This window comes from Salvelinus alpinus, chromosome 10, assembly GCF_045679555.1.
Source record: "Salvelinus alpinus chromosome 10, SLU_Salpinus.1, whole genome shotgun sequence".
NCBI classification, from domain to species: Eukaryota; Metazoa; Chordata; class Actinopteri; order Salmoniformes; family Salmonidae; genus Salvelinus; species Salvelinus alpinus.
The window spans coordinates 14410083-14431551 of record NC_092095.1 but is presented as its reverse complement, the minus strand read 5'-3'; the positions used below and the strand labels follow the sequence as shown (position 1 = coordinate 14431551).

General features: G+C 44.7%; 2 protein-coding genes across 2 annotated transcripts in view; one reads left to right on the top strand and one right to left on the bottom strand.

Moving 5' to 3' along the window:
• Window positions 1-12580, top strand: part of LOC139531530 (E3 ubiquitin-protein ligase MARCHF6-like) — a 28983-nt gene extending 16403 nt beyond the window's left edge. The window contains exons 19-26 of the mRNA XM_071328041.1: window positions 2997-3210; window positions 4322-4391; window positions 6745-6926; window positions 8794-8928; window positions 9618-9707; window positions 10451-10583; window positions 11699-11852; window positions 12101-12580. Coding sequence (XP_071184142.1) covers window positions 2997-3210; window positions 4322-4391; window positions 6745-6926; window positions 8794-8928; window positions 9618-9707; window positions 10451-10583; window positions 11699-11852; window positions 12101-12188 — 1066 coding nt within the window. The 3' untranslated portion in view covers window positions 12189-12580. The remainder of the gene's footprint in view (window positions 1-2996; window positions 3211-4321; window positions 4392-6744; window positions 6927-8793; window positions 8929-9617; window positions 9708-10450; window positions 10584-11698; window positions 11853-12100) is intronic.
• On the bottom strand, window positions 12537-13688 carry LOC139531531 (arylamine N-acetyltransferase, pineal gland isozyme NAT-10-like). Its single transcript, XM_071328042.1, has one exon. It carries the CDS (start codon window positions 13467-13469, stop codon window positions 12624-12626), a length of 846 nt encoding a protein of 281 aa, XP_071184143.1. The 5' UTR covers window positions 13470-13688; the 3' UTR covers window positions 12537-12623.
• Window positions 13689-21469: the final 7781 nt, after the last annotated feature.

Below are 21469 nucleotides of genomic sequence, written 5' to 3'. Positions count from 1 at the left end.
ACACACTATACACTACACCTATACACACTACACGCTACACCTATACACACTACACACTATACGCTACACCTATACACACTATACACTACACCTATACACACTAAACACTACACCTATACACACTACACGCTACACCTATACACACTATACGCTACACCTATACACACTATACACTACACCTATACACACTACACGCTACACCTATACACACTATACACTACACCTATACACACTAAACACTACACCTATACACACTATACGCTACACCTATACACACTATACACTACACCTATACACGCTACACCTATACACACTATACACTACACCTATACACACTATACACTACACACTATACACTACACCTATACACTACACCTATACACACTATACACTACACCTATACACACTATACGCTACACCTATACACTACACCTATATACACTACACCTATACACACTATACACTACACCTATACACACTATACACTACACCTATACACACTATACACTACACCTATACACACTATACACTACACCTATACACACTATACACTACACCTATACACACTACACCCTACACCTATACACACTATACACTACACCTATACACTACACCTATACACACTATACACTACACCTATACACACTATACACTACACCTATACACACTATACACTACACCTATACACTACACACTACAACTATACACACTACACCTATACACTACACTTATACACTATACCTATACACTACACCTATACACACTACACTAAACACTACACCTATACACTACACCTATACACTACACCTATACACTACACCTATACACACTATACACTACACCTATACACACTATACACTACACCTATACACACTATACACTACACCTATACACTACACCTATACACTACACCTATACACTACACCTATACACACTATACACTACACCATACACACTACACGCTATACACTACCCCTATACACTACACACTATACACTACACCTATACACACTATACACTACACCTATACACGCTATACACTACACCTATACACGCTATACGCTACACCTATACACACTATACGCTGCACCTATACACACTATACGCTACAACTATACACACTACACCTATACACACTATACGCTACACCTATACACACTATACGCTACACCTATACACACTATATGCTGCACCTATACTCACTATACACTACACCTATACACTACACCTATACACACTATACACTACACCTATACACACTATACACTACACCTATACACACTATACACTACACCTATACACACTATACACACTATACACTACACCTATACACACTATACACTACACCTATACACACTATACACTACACCTATACACACTATACACTACACCTATACACACTATACACTACACTTATACACACTACACACTACACCTATACACACTACACACTATACACGCTATACACTACACACTATACACTACACCTATACACACTATACACTACACCTATACACACTATACACTACACCTATACACACTATACACTACACCTATACACTACACCTATACACACTATACACTACACCTATACACTACACCTATACACACTATACACTACACCTATACACACTATACACTACACCTATACACTACACCTATACACACTATACACTACACCTATACACTACACCTATACACTACACCTATACACTACACCTATACACACTATACACTACACCTATACACACTATACACTACACCTATACACTACACCTATACACACTATACACTACACCTATACACTACACCTATACACACTAAACACTACACCTATACACTACACCTATACACACTACACTATACACTACACCTATACACACTATACACTACACCTATACACACTATACACTACACCTATACACACTATACACTATACCTATACACTACACCTATACACACTATACACTACACCTATACACTACACCTATACACTACACCTATACACTACACCTATACACTACACCTATACACGCTATACACTACACACTATACACTACACCTATACACACTATACACTACACCTATACACACTATACACTACACCTATACACACTATACACTACACCTATACACTACACCTATACACACTATACACTACACCTATACACTACACCTATACACACTATACACTACACCTATACACACTATACACTACACCTATACACTACACCTATACACACTATACACTACACCTATACACTACACCTATACACTACACCTATACACTACACCTATACACACTATACACTACACCTATACACACTATACACTACACCTATACACTACACCTATACACTACACCTATACACACTATACACTACACCTATACACTACACCTATACACACTAAACACTACACCTATACACTACACCTATACACACTACACTATACACTACACCTATACACACTATACACTACACCTATACACACTATACACTACACCTATACACACTATACACTATACCTATACACTACACCTATACACACTATACACTACACCTATACACTACACCTATACACTACACCTATACACTACACCTATACACTACACCTATACACACTATACACTACACCTATACACACTATACACTACACCTATACACTACACCTATACACTACACCTATACACACTATACACTACACCTATACACTACACCTATACACACTAAACACTACACCTATACACTACACCTATACACACTACACTATACACTACACCTATACACACTAAACACTACACCTATACACTACACCTATACACACTACACTATACACTACACCTATACACACTAAACACTACACTTATACACTATACCTATACACACACTCCCAAAGTGTTCTTTCATTGTAGCTACAGACCCGTAACATGAAGTATATATTTGTTAGCTCACTTTCTCTACCTTCGTCTTTTCACCTCCTCTCCCCCCTTTCAGAGACCTCCACTCTTACCTGCTCGGAGAACAGGAAGACAATGATGGTAACCAGCCTGTCAACAACAACCCTGCTCCCGGTCACCATAACAACAACAACGCTAACCCCGCCCCTGCTGTGGGGGAGGGGCTTCATGCAGCCCATCAGGCCATACTACAGCAGGGAGGACCTATAGGTTTCCAACCCTACCACCGACCCCTACGCTTCCCCTTCAGGGTCAGTTACACTACACACTACCACCGCCCCCTACGCTTCCCCTTCAGGGTCAGTTACACTACACACTACCACCGGCCCCTACGCTTCCCTTTCAGGGTCAGTTACACTACACACTACCACCGACCCCTACGCTTCCCTTTCAGGGTCAGTTACAATACACACTACCACCGACCCCTACGCTTCCCTTTCAGGGTCAGTTACACTACACACTACCACCGACCCCTACGCTTCCCCTTCAGGGTCAGTTACACTACACACTACCACCGGCCCCTACGCTTCCCTTTCAGGGTCAGTTACACTACACACTACCACCGACCCCTACGCTTCCCTTTCAGGGTCAGTTACACTACACACTACCACCGACCCCTACGCTTCCCTTTCAGGGTCAGTTACACTACACACTACCACCGACCCCTACGCTTCCCTTTCAGGGTCAGTTACACTACACACTACCACCGACCCCTACGCTTCCCTTTCAGGGTCAGTTACACTACACACTACCACCGACCCCTACGCTTCCCTTTCAGGGTCAGTTACACTACACACTACCACCGACCCCTACGCTTCCCCTTCAGGGTCAGTTCACTACACTACCACCGGCCCCTACGCTTCCCTTTCAGGGTCAGTTACACTACACACTACCACCGACCCCTACGCTTCCCTTTCAGGGTCAGTTACACTACACACTACCACCGACCCCTACGCTTCCCCTTCAGGGTCAGTTACACTACACACTACCACCGACCCCTACGCTTCCCTTTCAGGGTCAGTTACACTACACACTACCACCGACCCCTACGCTTCCCTTTCAGGGTCAGTTACACTACACACTACCACCGACCCCTACGCTTCCCCTTCAGGGTCAGTTACACTACACACTACCACCGACCCCTACGCTTCCCCTTCAGGGTCAGTTACACTACACACTACCACCGACCCCTACGCTTCCCTTTCAGGGTCAGTTACACTACACACTACCACCGACCCCTACGCTTCCCTTTCAGGGTCAGTTACACTACACACTACCACCGACCCCTACGCTTCCCTTTCAGGGTCAGTTACACTACACACTCACTGACACACACTCACTGTCTCTCTCTCCTGTCTGTAGATCGTCTTGCTGATAGGGTTCATGTGTATCACCCTGCTGGTTTCCAGTCTGGTGTGTCTGACGTTACCAGGTGAGACATCAACCTTAAGTCATTGTTGGGGGATTCGTGAACAACATGTAGTTGAACGAGTAATTGAACTATATTTTGCAGTAGCTCAGTGGGAAGTTGAACTACATTCAAATCTTGCAGTGGAGGCTGGTGGGAGGAGCTATAGGAGGACGGGGTCATTGTAAAGGCTGGAATGGAATAAATGGAATGGTATCAAACAGCAAAGATATGGAAGCCACATGTTTGACTCTGTTCCATTTATTCCATTCCAGCCTTTACAATGACCCCGTCCTCCTATAGCTCCTCCCACCAGCCTCCACGGAAATCTTGGTAGTGTTTTCAGTAATTAATAACTTTTTTTTTTTACATTTAGCTAACTACTGGAACTACACACAAGTAAATACAAAAAATTGCAAAAATAAAATATGGGTAAAATGAATGTCCTTTTCTTTTTCGGCATTTGACTGGCCTAATTCTCACTTGAATTTTAATTTATTTTTTTGTTTAATAGGCTAAATTACACATTCTGTTAACATCTGTCTCCGTAGTGATATGATAATTTATCACAAAGTAGTTTGTTTTCAAATGAACTTTATGTGAACGGATCAGCTTATCCGAAGCACCCTAACACCGGTGGAGGTATAACATGAACAGACCAGAGGCAGTAGTTGTGGATCGATTTCTTTTGTATGGTTTACTAAACGGGTCTTCTTTCTCCCAACAAAATAACTCCAGTACAGGGTAACGTCCAACGCTGAAACACCAGCGTAACAAAACACATAAACTAAGCCGTTGACCAAAAGGCCGTGGCCAAAAAGGGAACGCAAAACAACACTCCTCTCTACCTGTCTTAGACTGTCGTCTACACATAACAGTTACCGGAGGAACACTCCTCTCTACCTGTCTTAGACTGTCGTCTACACATAACAGTTACCGGAGGAACACTCCTCTCTACCTGTCTTAGACTGTCGTCTACACATAACAGTTACCGGAGGAACACTCCTCTCTACCTGTCTTAGACTGTCGTCTACACATAACAGTTACCGGAGGAACACTCCTCTCTACCTGTCTTAGACTGTCGTCTACACATAACAGTTACCGGAGGAACACTCCTCTCTACCTGTCTTAGACTGTCGTCTACACATAACAGTTACCGGAGGAACACTCCTCTCTACCTGTCTTAGACTGTCGTCTACACATAACAGTTACCGGAGGAACACTCCTCTCTACCTGTCTTAGACTGTCGTCTACACATAACAGTTACCGGAGGAACACTCCTCTCTACCTGTCTTAGACTGTCGTCTACACATAACAGTTACCGGAGGAACACTCCTCTCTACCTGTCTTAGACTGTCGTCTACACATAACAGTTACCGGAGGAACACTCCTCTCTACCTGTCTTAGACTGTCGTCTACACATAACAGTTACCGGAGGAACACTCCTCTCTACCTGTCTTAGACTGTCGTCTACACATAACAGTTACCGGAGGAACACTCCTCTCTACCTGTCTTAGACTGTCGTCTACACATAACAGTTACCGGAGGAACACTCCTCTCTACCTGTCTTAGACTGTCGTCTACACATAACAGTTACCGGAGGAACACTCCTCTCTACCTGTCTTAGACTGTCGTCTACACATAACAGTTACCGGAGGAACACTCCTCTCTACCTGTCTTAGACTGTCGTCTACACATAACAGTTACCGGAGGAACACTCCTCTCTACCTGTCTTAGACTGTCGTCTACACATAACAGTTACCGGAGGAACACTCCTCTCTACCTGTCTTAGACTGTCGTCTACACAGAACAGTTACCGGAGGAACACTCCTCTCTACCTATAGCCTGCCTTGGTTAACAGAGAGACAGGTGCCCAGTCACAGAAGCTCTCTCTGAGGAAGGAAACACTGACGTTCTCACAGGTCCCCGTCTCTACTCCCAATCCTCCCCAGCTCCTCTCCTGGCACACCTATATAGAGGAAGACACAAAGCAATTAGTGGGCCCAGGTGTGTACTAATTGGTTTTACACTGAGTACCTATCCCCTGAAGGTGCTGTTGCATCGTCTTCCTGGTCACTGAACTCTCACATTTAGTTCAGTAAACTATATTTTTCTTAAGGGTAGCTTACCTTCTTCCAGTGTTCAGTAATTGGTAGCTTGGTAAACTATATTTTCACAGTAGCTTCCCCAACACTGACCTCTCATCTATCGACACACCTTCTTAGTATTGTTTAAAATCTAATTGAACTGCGCGGAAATAAGGGAACTTATTTGATCTCAATACTGGAGTACTTCTTCAGGAACCTCACCTGACTAACCTGAATGTTACGAAAGGACACTAAAAGCCATGGTTCTGTTTTTAATGTGTGTGTTGAAGTGTTTGCGGGCCGTTGGCTGATGTCATTCTGGACAGGCAGCTCGAAGATCCATGAGCTGTATACAGCAGCGTGTGGTCTGTACGTGTGCTGGCTGTCCATCCGCGGTGCCACCGTGCTGTTGGCCTGGATGCCCCAGGGACGCACCATCATCATGGTCAAAGTCCAGGAGTGGAGCCTCATGGTAAGAGTAGCCCCAGAGGGTTTTCCTTAATGGAAGCCTCTCGTGCAAATTCAGTTAAGTGTGGCAGCCGGCCTTGAATGAAGCCTGTGTGTCGATGTACGCTGACGACTCAACAGTAACATAAATGTGAGAGCGCCAGTCAGTTTTAGAATGGGTAACTAGCAATAGGCTAAATATCAACTAAAAGCATAATTTTGGAGACAAATCACTCGCTCAACGCTGAACCTTGTTGACACCTATTATTGAATAATGTGGCTATTGAGCATGTTGAGGAGACGACTGCTAGGTGTAACCCTAGATAGCAAGCTGTCGTGGTCAAAACATATCGACTCAATGGTTACTAAAATGGGAAGAGGTCTGTCCATGATAGGGTGTTGCTCTGCCTTGACATCTGTCGACCAGACATGTCCAAAAGGTCTAAGTTTTGTCACACCTGGACTACTGCCTAGCTGTGGGGTCATGTGCGGCAAAGAAGGACATGGGTAAATTGCAGTTGTTCCAGAACAAAGCAGCACTTAGATGTACACGGAGGGGAAGTGTCAGCTCAGAGTGGAGGAGAGATTGACTGCATCACTGTTGGTCTTGGTGTGAGGTGTTGATGTGTTGAAGGTACCCGACTGTCTGTTCAAGCAGTTGGCACACAGTTCGGACCCTCATCGGTACCACACAAGACATGCAACCAGAGGTTTCTTCACAGTCCCCAGGTCCAGAATAGAGGCTGGGCAACACACAGTATTAAATAGAGCCATGACTACATGGAACTCTCTGCCACCCCGGGTAACTCAAGCTAGCAATACAACCAGTTTCAAAAAACAGATAAAAGAACACCTTATTGCACAAAGGGGACTGTGAAGAGACACAGCCATTTTATGTATCTTGTATTGTAATTTGCACTGTAGTGCTGTATGTATTACAGCTAGATATTGTGTGTATATACTGATATATAGACGTTTTTAGATTTGTGTTCCAGTCCTTAACTATATTCTGTACTATGTAGCATGTCATGTTTCATGTGGATCGCTGATGCTTTTGCAGCGGCTAATTGGGATCCTAATAATGACCAAATCCACTTTTCTGCAAGTGTGTATAGAGGAAGATGGACTGTAGTAGGCTGTACTAGTTATGGAGGGGGCTGTACTAGTTATGGAGGGGGCTGTACTAGTTATGGAGGGGGCTGTACTAGTTATGGAGGGGGCTGTACTAGTTATGGAGGTGGCTGTACTAGTTATGGAGGGGGCTGTACTAGTTATGGAGGTGGCTGTACTAGTTATGGAGGTGGCTGTACTAGTTATGGAGGGGGCTGTACTAGTTATGGAGGGGGCTGTACTAGTTATGGAGGGGGCTGTACTAGTTATGGAGGGGGCTGTACTAGTTATGGAGGGGGCTGTACTAGTTATGGAGGGGGCTGTACTAGTTATGGAGGTGGCTGTACTAGTTATGGAGGGGGCTGTACTAGTTATGGAGGGGGCTGTACTAGTTATGGAGGGGGCTGTACTAGTTATGGAGGGGGCTGTACTAGTTATGGAGGGGGCTGTACTAGTTATGGAGGGGGCTGTACTAGTTATGGAGGGGGCTGTACTAGTTATGGAGGGGGCTGTACTAGTTATGGAGGGGGCTGTACTAGTTATGGAGGGGGCTGTACTAGTTATGGAGGGGGCTGTACTAGTTATGGAGGGGGCTGTACTAGTTATGGAGGTGGCTGTACTAGTTATGGAGGGGGCTGTACTAGTTATGGAGGGGGCTGTACTAGTTATGGAGGGGGCTGTATGTCCAGGGTCAAGATCTTCATGTCATTATCACTTATATTTCAACATCCAATCATGTCTTACCTTTAATGTCGTGTGTGTGTGTCTGTGTGTGTGTGTAGATTCTGAAGACCCTGGTAGTAGCGTTGCTGGTGGCTGGTGTTATCCCTCTACTGCTGGGCCTGCTGTTTGAACTGGTCATCGTTGCTCCCCTACGCGTTCCTCTGGACCAGACGCCTCTCTTCTACCCCTGGCAGGTACTGTGTGTGTGTAATAGTAAAGGTCACTGTTGTTTTATATGGTATCTTGTGTGTAATAGTAAAGGTCACTGTTGTTTTATATGGTATCTTGTGTGTAATAGTAAAGGTCACTGTTGTTTTATATGGTATCTTGTGTGTAATAGTAAAGGTCACTGTTGTTTTATATGGTATCTTGTGTGTAATAGTAAAGGTCACTGTTGTTTTATATGATATCTTGTGTGTAATAGTAAAGGTCACTGTTGTTTTATATGATATCTTGTGTGTAATAGTAAAGGTCACTGTTGTTTTATATGGTATCTTGTGTGTAATAGTAAAGGTCACTGTTGTTTTATATGGTATCTTGTGTGTAATAGTAAAGGTCACTGTTGTTTTATATGGTATCTTGTGTGTAATAGTAAAGGTCACTGTTGTTTTATATGGTATCTTGTGTGTAATAGTAAAGGTCACTGTTGTTTTATATGGTATCTTGTGTGTAATAGTAAAGGTCACTGTTGTTTTATATGGTATCTTGTGTGTAATAGTAAAGGTCACTGTTGTTTTATATGGTATCTTGTGTGTAATAGTAAAGGTCACTGTTGTTTTATATGGTATCTTGTGTGTAATAGTAAAGGTCACTGTTGTTTTATATGGTATCGTGTGTGTAATAGTAAAGGTCACTGTTGTTTTATATGGTATCTTGTGTGTAGGACTGGGCTCTGGGGGTGCTCCATGCCAAAATCATCGCTGCCATCACCCTCATGGGTCCCCAGTGGTGGCTGAAGACTGTCATAGAGCAGGTGTGTTACCCTACACCACGTCATTATCCCTTATACAATGTTCAATCTCACACGAAGTTTGACCAACTCTTTCCGTTGTGACTAATTGAACTGCTCAGCCTCCGACCGCAAGGCACTATAGAGGGTAGTGCGTAGGGCCTAGTACATCACTGGGGCCAAGCTTCCTGACATCCAGGACCTATACACCAGGCGATGTCAGAGGAAGGCCCAAACAATTGTCAAAGACTCCAGTTACCCAAGTCATAGACTGTTCTCTCTGTTACCGCACGGCAAGCGGTACAGGAGCGCCAAGTCTAGGTCCAAAAGGCTTAACAGCTTCTACCCCCAAGCCATAAGACTGCTGAACAATTCATCAAATGGCCACTGGACTATTTACATTTGTTTTTACACTGCTGCTACTCGCTGTTTATTATCTATGCATAGTCACTTTACTTTAGCTTGACTAACCTGTCCCCTGCACACTGACTCGGTACCGGTGCCCCCTGTATATAACCTCGTTATTGTGTCATTTTCTTCTGTTTCTTATAATTTTTTTCACTTTAGTTTATTTGGTAAATATTTTCCTAACTCTTTCTTGAACTGCACTGTTGGTTAAGGGCTTGTAAGTAAGCATTTCACGGTAAGGTCTACACCTGTTGTATTCGGCGCTTGTGACATAACTTTTCCCCCTACTTGAACATTAGATTTTGACCCTGTGTAAAGTGACCGGCGAGGGGTAACATTGCCACCTCTCCTCCTGTCAGGTGTATGCTAACGGCATCAGGAACATCGACCTCCATTTCATCATCTGTAAGCTGGCTGCCCCTGTCATCTCAGTGCTGCTGCTGTCCCTGTGTGTCCCCTACGTCATAGCAGCCGGGGTCCTACCTGCCGTAGGTCAGTCAACAGTGTGTCTGTGCAGTGTGTGTGTGTCCCCTACGTCATAGCAGCCGGGGTCCTACCTGCCGTAGGTCAGTCAACAGTGTGTCTGTGCAGTGTGTGTGTGTCCCCTACGTCATAGCAGCCGGGGTCCTACCTGCCGTAGGTCAGTCAACAGTGTGTCTGTGCAGTGTGTGTGTGTCCCCTACGTCATAGCAGCCGGGGTCCTACCTGCCGTAGGTCAGTCAACAGTGTGTCTGTGCAGTGTGTGTGTGTGTGTGTGCACGTGTTTGTTTGTTTGCGTGCATGTTCATGGGAAGTGTTTGCATGCACACTTGTGGGTGAGTATGAAGTGTTCAGCTCTAACTCTACTAATAGATCTGTACCCCTCCTGGTGTGACTCCAGATATAACCCTACTAATAGATCTGTACCCCTCCTGGTGTGACTTCAGATATAACTACTACTAGATCTGTACCCCTCCTGGTGTGACTCCAGATATAACCCTACTAATAGATCTGTACCCCTCCTGGTGTGACTTCAGATATAACTACTACTAGATCTGTACCCCTCCTGGTGTGACTCCAGATATAACCCTACTAATAGATCTGTACCCCTCCTGGTGTGACTCCAGATATAACTCTACTAATAGATCTGTACCCCTCCTGGTGTGACTTCAGATATAACTCTACTAATAGATCTGTACCCCTCCTGGTGTGACTCCAGATATAACTCTACTAATAGATCTGTACCCCTCCTGGTGTGACTCCAGATATAACTCTACTAATAGATCTGTACCCCTCCTGGTGTGACTTCAGATATAACTACTACTAGATCTGTACCCCTCCTGGTGTGACTCCAGATATAACTCTACTAATAGATCTGTACCCCTCCTGGTGTGACTTCAGATATAACTCTACTAACAGATCTGTACCCCTCCTGGTGTGACTCCAGATATAACTCTACTAATAGATCTGTACCCCTCCTGGTGTGACTCCAGATATAACTCTACTAATAGATCTGTACCCCTCCTGGTGTGACTCCAGATATAACTCTACTAACAGATCTGTACCCCTCTTGGTGTGACTCCAGATATAACTCTACTAACAGATCTGTACCCCTCCTGGTGTGGCAGGTCTGTCAGGTGTGTCAGGTGTGACTCCAGAGATGCAGATTCTGATACAGAGGAGGATCTACCCATTCCTCCTGATGGTGGTGTCCATCATCGGCATCCTCTCCTTCCAGATACGACAGTTCAAACGTCTTTACGAACACATCAAGAACGACAAGTAAACACCCACCCGTATCTCCATCCCTGGCCTGTTCCTTCACAGCTCCTTGTATAGGGATAGTACAACCCTGGTCCCAGGGAGTTTCAGGATATGCAGGCTTTTGTTCCGGCCCAGCACTTCCACACCTGATTTAAACTATTCAAGGTCTTGATATGCAGCTCACACACAAACCAGGTAAATGCTCTAGTATTGTGATTGACATGTGACTGTTTTTTAACTCCCGTGCCCTCTTTGCCTTCCTGCAGGTACCTGGTTGGCCAGCGGCTTGTCAACTACGAACGCAAGGCTAGGGGAGCCAGCTCTGTCCCGCCCCCTAACTCTACCCCAGAGTAGTCAAGTTTGCTTTTGGAAACCACCCATCTCGTGTTCTCTCTCTCCCCCTCGCTCTCTCTCCCCCTCGCTCTCTCTCTCCCCCTCGCTCTCTCTCTCCCCCTCGCTCTCTCTCTCCCCCTCGCTCTCTCTCTCTCCCTCGCTCTCTCTCTCTCCCTCGCTCTCTCTCTCTCCCTCGCTCTCTCTCTCTCCCTCGCTCTCTCTCTCTCCCCCCTCTCCCCCTCTCCCTTTCATGTTCATGCCTTGCTAAGTGTTAAGTGCAGCCTGAGGATTGTACATATGTAAATACTTTGGATGCGGACTTGTCTGAAATTGGACAGATTTGGATTAATGAAATGACCATTGTACATCTTAAGTGTATGTATATTAATTTATTAAATCAAACTGACAATTTGTTTCTGTCTTGTTGTTTATCATGAAGAAGAAGAAAATAACATTTTAAAAAATGTTGAGGGGTGGTGTGATAGTTTCATCCTTTGGGACAAGTTGAGATTCCAGCATGATTCCAAACTCCTCCTTTAGTATGTCAGGTATCTCTTCATCAGTCAGCTCTCTGGTGGTTTTAGTCACAGTCCCAGCTTCATCTGAGGGAAACTGGGTGGTGATGAGTTTGTGGCCCATGTAGGTGAGCCTCCCGGTAGGCTTCAGGATGGAGCAGAGAGACTTACAGAAGAAGATGGAGCTTGGGGAGCTCTGATGGTAGTCACACATCTCTATGAAGTCTCCTCTGTGTCTTGTGTCCAGAGTGAACTTGTATAGCTCAGTCCAGAGCCCAGTTTCTCTCTCTTCATCTTGCCACTCCAGAAAGTGCATCTCTCCCGCTTGTCTGATCCTGTACACTCTGTGGCCCTGCTTCTGAGCTTCTTCCGTCTCTAAGGACATGGGGAACTCGAACCCTGATCCACCAAATGCCACGTCACACAGCCACCGATGCCCCTCGAGCGTCACCATGGAGATGAAGTGGTCAAACGGCGGGCCGTACCACCCTGTGATGGCGTTTCTCACTTGGCCCGCTAGGATGGTGACCTCGAATCCCATTTCCGACAGAAGCCAGGAGAACAGACCGTTATTCTCGAAGCAGAACCCTCCCCGGCGGTGGTTAACGATTTTGTCATAGAGGTGCGGGAGGTCGAGTCGTACGCGCCCCCCGCTGTGGATGGTGAGATTCTCGAACGGGACAGTCCTCAGATGACAGCGGTGTACACGCTGGAGCGCGTCCAAGGTCGGCGTTGGCAAAGCTGGTCCCTCATACCCAATGCGTAGAAAATACTTCTCAACATCCATTTCTAATCGAGAACTTTCTAATCGATTTTTTTTTTTTTAAGTAAAAAATCTTGTTCACTTTATACAAAATATGATTTATCTTTAAGAACAAAATGTCGATGGGAAAACATGCTATGCCTCGGATTTTGAAAATAGATTAGTCGAAATCTGCAGTTCCTGTGTGTGGAGGATATTCCTTTCAGTTTGCTTTCAGTCCTGCCAAAGGTTATATGTTACCCTAGTAAACGGACGTGCTGCCTCCTGGCGGACACACCAATCAGTAGTGATTTGGAAAGAATAGTCCGAGCCGACTGAAGGCTAATAAAACACGCAGGTACTGTAGGTCCAGGTCTAAGACCAATATAATATACAATCCTAATTAAAGAGACGCCTAGATTAGTAGAATATGTCTAGGAACCTGATTAAGGTTACATTTACAAAGACATCCAAAATCGAAACTAGAAATCAAGAGATTAACAAAAGCATGCAAAACAGTTGGAACTCCAAAGCTTCTACTTTTTTTTTCGGGCCAGGGCATATTCATTACCGTTAACAACCAGAAGGAAGCAAACAGAGAACAGTGCGAAACAGAAAGGGACCTACCGTTGCAAGTAATCGGTTTCGCAACAGACAGAACATTTTGCAACAGAATCGGCGTAATGAATACACCCCAGATATACTAGCGCCGAATACAACACGTGTAAACCTTACAGATATACTATATATATAAGTGTGGGACACTTGCACACTCTACCGGGAGACGAAGGGAAATGCACAGGGAAGTGTGGTCGGGGACGTCACGCAAACTCCCCCATGGGGTGGGGTCGTCACTAGATACCACAGCTACGAAGTTATAATCCCCAACCATTTCTACTATTTATCTCTTTAAAATGTGATTTTAAACCTAACTTTAACATCACTGCTAACCATAAATTGAGACCCCGCCCCAAAAAAATATTTCATACATTTTTACGATATAGTAGTACTTAATTTGTAAATCGGGAGGGCCCGGAACACAGTGAGCGCGCGATGGGGTGGGTGGGGGCTCAGAGGTACCGGAACACATTGAGGAAAAAGTGTCCAAAACAACGTAGCAGCTAAGTAGCCTACTATCTATGGTGTTGAAAGGACAGCACTCTCCAAGGTGCTAATTAATTCAATGTATTTTAGACGTCACTGCAGTATGCCTACATACTTGAGTATAGCGGGGCTTGCACAAGTCCGAATTTCATATAGCCTAATTTTCTAGACATCAATGTACAACAAAATGTTTAGAAAACACTGCAGAACACCCGCTGTGGGGTTTACAAGACCCGGATATCATATAATTTTCAAGACATCGATGTAGCAGTAAAACTTTTTGCGCAATATCGGAATATAACTTCAAATGAAACACATCAATGTGGGCTACAGCAGAACACACATTTGAGAATATATAGGCCTGCCTATGTGGTAATATGAAGCACATATTAAGATTACAAGTTAAAGGGAAAAATGTCCTGCCTTAGTTTTCAAAACCAACCACAATTACTCTCCCCATGTCAAGTCCATTTAACTCCTGAGAGTGAACTTCTTGTTCAAAGCCATGAGCGGCCATGTGGCTGTGATGTTTAACCTCCTTCTAAGGCTGTTCTGAAGACTTTGGCTGTAGTTTCTATCTTTTTTTCCTTCTTCGTCTTGAGTGTTAACCTGGGTGTACAAATTAAGCACTGGTGCTATCTAGTGGAAACCCTTCAGATGGGAGAGTAAAGATGGCGCCCACCCACATACTGCGATGCTGTCAACAGGGCTTAGCTTGGATATCTGTGGTTTTTATCGTCCTAGTCATATGTTGATGATATTAGAGACCGTGTGAGGATATGACGGAGCTTAGTGACTTGGTGTATAGAGAGAAGAGGAGAGGTCCTAGAAGCGTGCAGAGCCTGAGATGCCCCTGAGAGGGTCGAGGTGAGGATCTGATGGTTCACAATGTCCAAGGCAGCGGATAGATCTAGGAGGATAAGAACAAAGGAGAGAGTCAGCGTTTGCAGCGCGGAGAACCTCTGTGGCACACATAAACACACTCACTCAGTTCAGAGTCCATTTTGAAACTACTACAAAATGCAACCCTTCGTAGACTTGTCCTGAATGTTTTGACTGTTTTCTGCAATGTGTCTCTGACTGTCACTGTGTGTGGCTCTTGCAGTCATCTACATAGTGTTCTTCCACCTGTCCTTCATCATGTTTGTGTGGTCCTACTGGAACACCATCTTAACCAGTCCTGCCAACCCCTCCAAAGAGGTACCTTTCCTTTAGATAACTGCCCTGAAACATCTACAATGACGTGTAAGTGTACTCCAAACTCTTCTAATGTTCAGATGAAGTAAGGTCATAACTCAACTTCGTTTTTGACTCTCTCTCTCTCTCTCTCTCTCTCTCTCTCTCTCTCTCTCTCTCTCTCTCTCTCTCTCTCTCTCTCTCTCTCTCTCTCTCTCTCTCTCTCTCTCTTCAATTCTGAAGGGGCTTTATTGGCATGGAAAACACGTTTACACCCTCTCTCTCTCTCTCTCTCTCTCTCTCTCTCAATTTCAATTTAATTCAATTCAATTTAAGGGGTCCGAATGGTAATAATTTCTTTAAAATACTTAATTGTGAGGCTAAATATAAGGGCTGGACATGCAGAAAAAGTCTGATATTTTTTGCAGGGGTCTCGGGACTGATAGGGTTAATTAACACACTTTCTCTCTTTCACCCCCTCACATACACATGGTTACCAGATGATATTGCGAGTGTAGCGAAATGATTGTGCTTCTAATTCCGACCGTGCAGTAATATCTAACAAGTAATCTAACAAATTCCAACCTTTCCCCCTCTCACTCGCTCGCTCTCTCTCTCTACCCTACGTCTCTCTCCCCTATCCTACCACCCTCCTTCTCTCCATCCCTCCCTCCTCTCCACTCCCCCCTCTCCCTCCCTCCCTCTCTCACTCCCTCCCTCTCTCTCCCCCTCCTTCCCTCTCTCTCTCTCTCCCCCTCCCTCTCTCTCCCCCTTCCTCAGAGGCATTCAAAGCTCCACAGGAAGAAGTTCTGGCAGCTACCCATCTTCACTAGGTTGGAGGGAGGGAGGGAGGAGATGGTGGGAAGGATGAAATCTGAATCAGATGTATGGATGTGCACTACTTGTAACAACCAGTCTCTAGACCAGTGTCTTCTCTCTGCCGGTGTGGTGTGATGTGGTGTGGTACTGTGTGGTGTGGTGTGGGATGTGATACTGTGTGGTGTGGTGTGGTACTGTGGTGTGGTACTGTGTGGTGTGGTACTGTGGTGTGGTACTGTGTGGTATGGTACTGTGTGGTGTGGGATGTGGTATGATGTTGGATCTGGTGTGGTACTGTGGGATGTGGTACTGTGTGGTGTGGTACTGTGGTGTGGTACTGTGTGGTGTGGTACTGTGGTGTGGTACTGTGGTGTGGTACTGTGGGGTGTGGTACTGTGTGGTGTGGTACTGTGGTGTGGTACTGTGTGGTGTGGGATGTGGTATGATGTTGGATCTGGTGTGGTACTGTGGGATGTGGTACTGTGTGGTGTGGGATGTGGTGTGGTACTGTGTGGTGTGGTACTGTGGTGTGATGTTGGATCTGGTGTGGTACTGTGTGGTGTGGGATGTGGTGTGATGTGATGTGTTGTGAATGGTGTGGTACTGTGTGATGTGTTGTGAATGGTGTGCTGTGTGGTGTGTGATGTGGTGGTGTGTGATGTGTTGTGAATGGTGTGCTGTGTGGTGTGGTACTGTGCTGTGTGGTGGTGGTGTGTGGTGTGGTGTGTTGTGAATGGTGTGCTGTGTGGTGTATTACAGTCAAGGAGATGGACTGATATTCCCAGCACGGCCGGGCAATATTGACCCAGAACAGCCCACAATCCCCCTGCAGCCAGAGGCCAATAAAAGGTCATCAAAACTGATCAGTCGATCAGAAGATCAATCAATGTGACAGCACCAACAAACGGTTATCAGATGTAGATGAATAAACTAAAACGTGAGAGATTTAAACTGTTTTATCTAGTGTAACGTCAAATATTATTATCTAAATATGTTCAGTAATGCATAATCAATCAGATGTTAGTAAATCTATTATTTAATTCCCAGTACTGAAGACGTCCCAGTCCTCTCAGTGAGTCTCAGAACTGTCTCCTAGGCAACGAACAACACGCCAACGTGACCTAGAGAATGACACCCTGAAGTTTGGTAGGTTTCTGGTCTGGTCAACATTAATCTTTGGCTTCATGACATTTGGTATGTCCTGAGTGGCTCAGTGGGTAGCGCATGGTGCCTGCAACGCCAGGGTTGTGGGTTTGATTCCCACGTGGGACCAGTATGAGAAAAAGTTAAAAATATTTTTTTTATCCATTCACTACTGTAAGTAGCCCTCGATAAGATCTAAAATGTGAATGTACATTCTGCTCAGGCACCTTTAACCCCTGACCCTTGGTCTCTGTTGGAGAACAAGGCTGTCAGGTGAGCCAACCAGATTTCTGCACCTGATTACAGCTGTCTTCTATGTGACTAGATTTCATAAACTAAATGTATTGTCTCAGGAGAAGAAACCAGCCATCTAATATGATGCCTTAAGCAACGCCACACTTTTGTTTGTCACCATGGAAACAGCATCCCAATGCATACCTGTAGCTATAGAAATGGCCCCACAGCATAACCATGGAAATGCACTCCTTTCACTCATTGCCATAGTCTTTTATCATCAGTAAGTTACACACGCACACACACAACCATGCATGCAGTTGCACGGAAGAACCACACACACTGTGACCCTGAGTGTTCACCCAGGACAGTTAATATATCTCAGCATCACATGGAATAGTAGGAATAGTAATCCATCTTTACACTACAGAGTGGAGACTAACTGTGCCAAAAGCTGAGTGTTTCATGGACCAGGCCTGAGGAAGGACCTGAACTGGGAGAAGACTACAGTGGGGAGAACAAGTATTTGATACACTGCCGATTTTGCAGGTTTTCCTACTTACAAAGCATGTAGAGGTCTGTAATTTTTATCATAGGTACACTTCAACTGTGAGAGACGGAATCTAAAACAAAAATCCCGAAAATCACATTGTATGATTTTTAAGTAATTAATTTGCATTTTATTGCGTGACATAAGTATTTGATCACCTACCAACCAGTAAGAATTCCGGCTCTCACAGACCTGTTAGTTTTTCTTTAAGAAGCCCTCCTGTTCTCCACTCATTACCTGTATTAACTGCACCTGTTTGAACTTGTTACCTGTATAAAAGACACCTGTCCACACACTCAATCAAACAGACTCCAACCTCTCCATAATGGCCAAGACCAGAAAGCTGTGTAAGGACATCAGGGATAAAATTGTAGACCTGCACAAGGCTGGGATGGGCTACAGGACAATAGGCAAGCAGCTTGGTGAGAAGGCAACAACTGTTGGCGCAAATATTAGAAAATGGAAGAAGTTCAAGATGACGGTCAATCACCCTCGGTCTGGGGCTCCATGCAAGATCTCACCTCGTGGGGCATCAATGATCATGAGGAAGGTGAGGGATCAGCCCAGAACTACACGGCAGGACCTGGTCAATGACCTGAAGAGAGCTGGGACCACAGTCTCAAAGAAAACCATTAGTAACACACTACGTCGTCATGGATTAAAATCCTGCAGTGCACACAAGGTCCCCCTGCTCAAGCCAGCGCATGTCCAGGCCCGTCTGAAGTTTGCCAATGACCATCTGGATGATCCAGAGGAGGAATGGGAGAAGGTCATGTGGTCTGATGAGACAAAAATAGAGCTTTTTGGTCTAAACTCCACTCGCCGTGTTTGGAGGAAGAAGAAGGATGAGTACAACCCCAAGAATACCATCCCAACCGTGAAGCATGGAGGTGGAAACATCATTCTTTGGGGATGCTTTTCTGCAAAGGGGACAGGACGACTGCACCGTATTGAGGGGAGGATGGATGGGGCCATGTATCGCGAGATCTTGGCCAGCAACCTCCTTCCCTCAGTAAGAGCATTGAAGATGGGTTGTGGCTGGGTCTTCCAGCATGACAACGACCCGAAACACACAGCCAGGGCAACTAAGGAGTGGCTCCGTAAGAAGCATCTCAAGGTCCTGGAGTGGCCTAGCCAGTCTCCAGACCTGAACCCAATAGAGAATCTTTGGAGGGAGCTGAAAGTCTGTATTGCCCAGCGACAGCCCCGAAACCTGAAGGATCTGGAGAAGGTCTGTATGGAGGAGTGGGCCAAAATCCCTGCTGCAGTGTGTGCAAACCTCATCAAGAACTACAGGAAACATATGATCTCTGTAATTGGAAACAAAGGTTTCTGTACCAAAAATTAAGTTCTGCTTTTCTGATGTATCAAATACTTATGTCATGCAATAAAATGCAAATTAATTACTTAAAAATCATACAATGTGATTTTCTGGATTTATGTTTTAGATTCTGTCTCTCACAGTTGAAGTGTACCTATGATAACAATTACAGACCTCTACATGCTTTGTAAGTAGGAAAACCTGCAAAATCGCCAGTGTATCAAATACTTGTTCTCCCCACTGTATATCTGAGCTGGGAGGTACTGGAACATAATGGTTTTGTACAGATTTTTCACCCAACATTTATCAAATTGATGGTATGAATCTGGAAGATATCACCAAGACTACATGGTTGAAACATTATTTTGTTAACACATCATTTAATAGAGTGTTTGGATTGTTGGATGGGTGGACTATACAAAGAAGACCCAATCGAGGGGATGCCGGACTAAACCATTGCTGAAGTGAAATGGGGGGATTCCAACCAGGTGTTAATAATGTCATAGCACAAGATGGCACGTTTGCACTTTCAATATTACATTTTAATGTCCATCACATTATGTGCTGCATTCTTGATGTCCAAAACATAGATTTAAGAAAGGTACAGTATGTCTTAAGAAGGTGTGTGTTGTCAGATTTGTGAAGAGAGAGAAAGCGTGTTTGCCTGCATGGGCAGATTTGTTAGGACAGAGAGATAGTGTGTGCAGGAAGGCAGGTGCTTGCTGTACCTGACAGCCTCTAAGGACCACCTTTACGTTTTAGTGAAGGGTGAATAGATAGTTTGGCTTACATGCATTCACAAGCTGCTTGTCGACCCGGAAGGTCATGTCATGTGAGAGTATACAGTATAGCCTCAAGCTCCTCCTTAACCAGTTCCACCTCATTGTCAGGGGTTTATTACACATTGATCAATGATTGTTTTAATTTGACTGGAATTGAAATGGAATTGACTAGAACCGTGCTTGAAGATGACCTTTTACGAGGGTTGTGTCTCAAATTACACCCTATTTCTCCATATAGTGCACTACCAGAGCCACATAGGGGTTAGGGGTTAACGTTGTGTGCAGGCTGGGGAATAGGGTGTGAATTGGGATCAGTCTGAGGTCACCGTTGATTGCCAAATAAAGGGCTGACCAATCAGCTGCTCCGACCTCTGAACTGGAAGTGTTTCCAGCACGTGCGCGATCCCATAAAATCTGAATCATAGACCATTGAAAGGGAATATCTTGTAGTATTGTAGTCATTCTTATTCTATGCTTGATATCTTAATGCTCTCACATCATTGGCCAGTGTCATGGAAACCAAGTGACTTGATGTTTAAGGTTTACCTGTGTGTTCCCAGTGTCTGAGCCACCTTGCAGTACTGGTGCTGGCCAGCAGGTGGTGAAACCTCCCAGCCTGTCTAGCTGCCTTCTTTCTGTTGTACAGTACTTGTTCTTCCTCAAAAAAGAGGTGCCTCACAGTTAAGGTCTATAGTGGACCAATAGGTATCAATTTAGGTCTATAGTAGACCAGTATGTGTCATATGCAGTAAGATTCCCTGTGGTGTTAAAGATTCCCTGTTATGTTAAAGATTCCCTGTGATGTTAAAGTGTGTGAGGCTCAGCTTGTGTGAGCTTTGATGGTGAGGTGTTAGTTTTTTATTTATACATTTTTTTATTTCATTTTTATTACATTCTTTATTTCACCAGGTAGGCC

Coding starts and splice junctions, on each gene's coding strand:
- LOC139531531 (XM_071328042.1), bottom strand. CDS start 13,469: ATGGATGTTGAGAAGTATTTTCTACGCATTGGGTATGAGGGACCAGCT.